This window comes from Annulohypoxylon maeteangense (genome assembly GCF_022496945.1).
Source record: "Annulohypoxylon maeteangense strain CBS 123835 unplaced genomic scaffold GGS22scaffold_9, whole genome shotgun sequence".
In the NCBI taxonomy this organism is placed as follows: domain Eukaryota; kingdom Fungi; phylum Ascomycota; class Sordariomycetes; order Xylariales; family Hypoxylaceae; genus Annulohypoxylon; species Annulohypoxylon maeteangense.
Genome location: NW_025953256.1, coordinates 1,254,843 through 1,259,527, shown reverse-complemented (window position 1 = coordinate 1,259,527; position 4,685 = coordinate 1,254,843). Strand labels below are relative to the sequence as shown.

At 47.0% G+C, this 4,685-nt stretch overlaps 1 protein-coding gene across 1 annotated transcript; it reads left to right on the top strand.

Moving 5' to 3' along the window:
• Positions 1–1,080: 1,080 nt before the first annotated feature.
• GGS22DRAFT_147700 (T-complex 11) lies at positions 1,081–3,430 on the top strand. Its single transcript, XM_047958960.1, has one exon. It carries the CDS (start codon positions 1,254–1,256, stop codon positions 3,255–3,257), a length of 2,004 nt encoding a protein of 667 aa, XP_047818699.1. The 5' UTR covers positions 1,081–1,253; the 3' UTR covers positions 3,258–3,430.
• The last annotated feature ends 1,255 nt before the right edge of the window (positions 3,431–4,685 follow it).

The window sequence follows — 4,685 nt, the reverse complement described above, 5'->3', positions numbered from 1 at the left end:
CTAGCAGGTGGCACTTAGGCATCTTGAACTACCATCATCCATGATGTGAGCCCATAAGCCACAACACGAACGACGCAACACGCACGACGAACCATGAGCTTTTAAGCCATAGCCATAGACTACTACTATGCGTACATGTTCTATGAGCCGCGGAAGGATGTGGTGTGGATGCAATAGCGCATTGATGAGTATCAGTGCTTCACATTTCTCATTTCCCCCGGAACCATGTCTATCCATTGTCCACTACACACCCCCTTACCCGTAACCCATCACCCATACCTACACCCATAACACCCATAACATCCATAACACCCATAACCCATACATAACCCATAACCCGCCTGGGCCTGTGGACCGTGGATACATGCTATGGTACAAAGTACGGTACTATTACTTTATTACTTTCTCTTCCAAGTTAATAAAAATAATAATAATCTACTTTCCCGTGATTGATTACTGCTTTTAGTCTCTTAATACCACCCTTGTCCCTTTTTTGTTTTTCGTTTTCTAACTTTCCCTTCCCGCCAACAACCTACTTACATAGATATTATTATTATTGATCGCCTCGTTCCTGTCCACTCGCGATATCTTCTTCCTTTCCTTCCCCTTTGTTCGGCCCTTCCTACTCCATACACCCACCTCTTAGGAAGAAATACAAAAAATAATAATAACTACCTACCTGTAGAAAAGAAGAAGAAAAATAAGGAACCAAGGTACATATTCTCCCAACTCAGCTCCTTGTCCTGAATCGTTCCTCCAAGGATTCCTACTGCAAACATACATATTACATATTCTTCCCTGACCGTAACTGCTAGTTGCCAGTCCTTTTCAGGGTTGGCTTGCAGCATCCTCTCAAATCATAGGCGGCCAAGTAAGACCTCTAAAACCCACACGCTTTCCCACAGATGCAACAAACACCACTCCTTCACACCTCTCGATTCCCTTGTCTCGAAGTACACAACAGGCGAGCTAGGGGTACATCTGCAGCCATCCGCTTTCACGAGACCATTCCGTCCAACATCGGAGCTGTTTGCCAAATCTCTAAAATATAGAACCCGTCCACTGACCAACTACCCGATTAGTACTCATATCCTTCCTCACTTGGCCATCTACCAAAATTTCGTCGAAACCGTGACTTGAATTATAGCGCAGGAACGAAAGAAATCACACATAACCAGCCGAAAGATCAGTTTTTAAGCCTCGATCGAGCTAGTATAGGAACGCCGTGACGAGTCGAAATCACGGTAGAGAAGATGGGGGATCAAGGAGCCGGTGGAATCGAGAGTCGGGGCGTTGAGAGCAACACAACAAGACGAATGTCTGAGCCACGACCAAATTCACACGACGACCAGATCCAGCAAAAATCTTCCGAAACGAAGGCACCTAATACCGAGAGCGAGGAGCAAAAGTATGCACAGACTGGTCCCAGACATTTGGTGCCTGTGCACCCCGGAAATCCGACGTCGAGTGGTGGGCTTTCGCGGAATCCGTCTACAAGCTCTAACGTCTCTAGAGACTCGCGTATCTTATTTGAGTTTTCTCAAAGACCTCGAGCTTCAAGACCGTTGGAACCACCGGTAACGAAAGCTACTTTGAGCGAGTTGGATGTAAATAAGATTATCCACAACCCAAAGTTACGCCACGATATAAATTTCGACCCGGACCTTCATTTCAGACCCAATGTTGATGGAGAGAAGGGCAGACGAAAGCAAGAGAAGGCCAATCAATTTTGGAATACACTCACGGAACAATTGCAACTATTTATCATGGATCGGGACGAATTCATGGCTAGGTTTGGACAGGGCGAAGAATGGTGCCTCCCGCAGTTACTAAAGTCGGTTAAAGAGATCATACAGACATTGGTGCCGCAGAGGGATCGTATGTACCTGGACGAAGGCCTAAACGTGGATTTGATCATGCAACAATTTAGCAAGGGGATGGCAGATTTGGAAAAGCTAGCTTCGTGGTTGTCTGGAGTGCTCAAGTCTCATTGCGCCCCTATGAGGGACGAATGGGTAGACGAGATGTACAACCAGCTAACGAACGGTAATAAGACTAATGATATGGAGGAATTGGTACAAGGAATGCGAAGCCTCTTGAGCGTTCTAGAAGCCATGAAGCTCGATGTTGCCAACCACCAAATCAGGTGTCTACGACCGATTCTGATCGAAGATACGGTCCACTTCGAGCAACGTTTCTTCCTGAAGAAAATCCGGGATCGCAAGATGGACCCAAGTCCGGCTCAGGCGTGGTACTTGACGGTGAGTCAGTATTATTCCAGAGATCCTGCGTCTGTCCAAGCGTTTGGAGAAATGGGTGTATTTTTCGAGGCGCTGTGCAAGATGATACTTCCCTCGACCGATCCTTACTCGCATCCGGACACATTTGTATTCGACGAAGAGCGAATGGCCAAACTACGATCCGATATGCTTGATGCAATCAACCTTGAAATCTGCATGCGTCTATATGAGAACTTAGAGAGGAGGTACAGATATTGTGATTCAATGTCTAGCGTCAGCTCCATTCCCGCGCCTTTCCTATCAACACCATTTTCAGATGCTTCTGGCTTCCTAAGGACAGAAGATGATGACTCAGCACATTCGAGACCATCCAGCCTGGTATTCAGCTCTGCTGGATCAGCTCACTCCTCTCCACGCGCTTCCCTAATATTACCCACTCAACCAGCCGCAAATCGCCCAGAAGATCAACAATCTAAATCGAAAAATCTTTACAATTCGCTTGTTGCACTGCTCCAAACCTCCCCCGCCAGCTCACGATCAGTTTCCCGATGGAAGGCTATGAAAGATTCCTTAGCTCTCCAAATTTTCCGATACACCAACGCCCCAGCACAAGACCTTTTGCAATTCGAAGACGAGCTTGATAACCACCTATCCGAACTCTCCTCCCCGCTCTTCCAGCAGGTAGAACAGTACTACCACTATCACCTCCTTGTGGAAACCCGACAACGTGTCAAGGACTTTAGGGGGCTAACCGGTGCTGCCCTATTCTCGGTCGCTACCGGCGGTCGTTTACATGGCCCTAACCGCACCTTCGACGGTCCCCGCGAGAACACAACTCGAGAGCGTACTTCTCTGGAGAATGCTATCAGGGAAGCGCGGGAAGAGGGCGGCGTCGAGGATATGGCCACGCGACTAGCCCACATGGGTCTGCTCCATTGGAGAGTCTGGTCGCATTTGGCGTACGCCGGAGACCTTGACAGTATCATGGCCATACCTGATATGCCGATGGCGATCTAATTATTGACGTGTCACGCATGAGATCCTCTTCGATTCTTGGAAGTACCGATTTTCTCGTTCACATGGAAACACGCCTTACATTTTTAATCAGCTCCATCTCATCACCTTTCTCCCTTCATGATTGCGTTTCGGGCGATACCTCTATGGCGAGTCGACATTATTAATACCCATTATCCATTACACCCCACTTAATCACATGGCATTGGTCGTTTACCGCTTGGGACGCCTTTTATTTTCTTTTCTTCGATAATTCTGGACCGGCATCTTTTGTCTTTTTATTGGTGTTTGTTTAGGAGTAACGGACTTCACATCTGGTTCGGCGGGGGTCGTTCACACAAAGGCATGGATGAGGCATAGTCAAGTTTTTAGATTTGCAACCTCCTTTTTTCACGTACATTTCATACTCTCTTCTGGTTGCAACGTCTCTTTTTGGCGAAAGGGTCTGCATTCAAAACACATACCCGGTCTACATTTTCAAAGGCGTTATGTGTGTGTCTTATTCTTCGGCGGCAGGCGAGGCGAGAGAAATTGATCATTACTTTTGCATCATACATAAGAATTACAGGATAGCTTCTTCATCCTTCGCCCGCGTCATTATTCTGGAGAGCAAAGCAATGAGGCGGACTAGGGTTTTATCATGAGGAGGAGAAATTATTTTTACGCCTCTGGGGCGTGGCAAATCATAGTAGGCACGATGGTTGCGGTGATGACGGGACGAACCATAGTCTAAGAAAGAATTCCTCGCCGCAAGGTTGGTGTGTACAGATGTTATTCGCTTTTCTCGGTGGAGCGGGTCGAAAACGAAGATGCAGAACGGAGCCAACGAGACAATAATACCAGACCCAAAATCCGTCTACTAGTTTTTTATCGTAATGGAGATGATCATTGGTGACTATCGTGTCTTAGGTACATACGAATTTACCGCCTTACGAGGGCGGCGGAGGGTCCCACTCCCAGTGCTGGCATGATATAGTGGCAGTGGCAGTGATGAATCCTAATGTGTAATAATCCCCGATGTGGCTTTTTTACAACACGGACGTACATGAGTTCGTTGGTGACGAAGTTTCCTCAGCTGTTCGCCCTTCTAGGATTATGGGTTGGGTTGGGTTGGCCAAGAGCCGACCCAGCATGAAAGAAAATCCATGTGATTTGTGATATTTTGACTCTTCCCACCCCCTTTTTTTTCCCCAAGCAGCCCAAGTACCTAATAGAGAGAAAAGAGAAAAAGCGCCGCCAAATTGGTCAGTTTTCAAAAACGAGAAAATTTCCAAATCGGTCCATCCCGCAGATTTTCAGCCAACCACATTCCGCGCGTTCCTGAAGATCGCATCTCTAAGCCACCCAACCCAATCAAAGGGGTGGTGGATGCATAATATGGGGACCGCTTCGAAAGCTGAAAAAAATTCTAGAACTAAAAATAAAAACCTT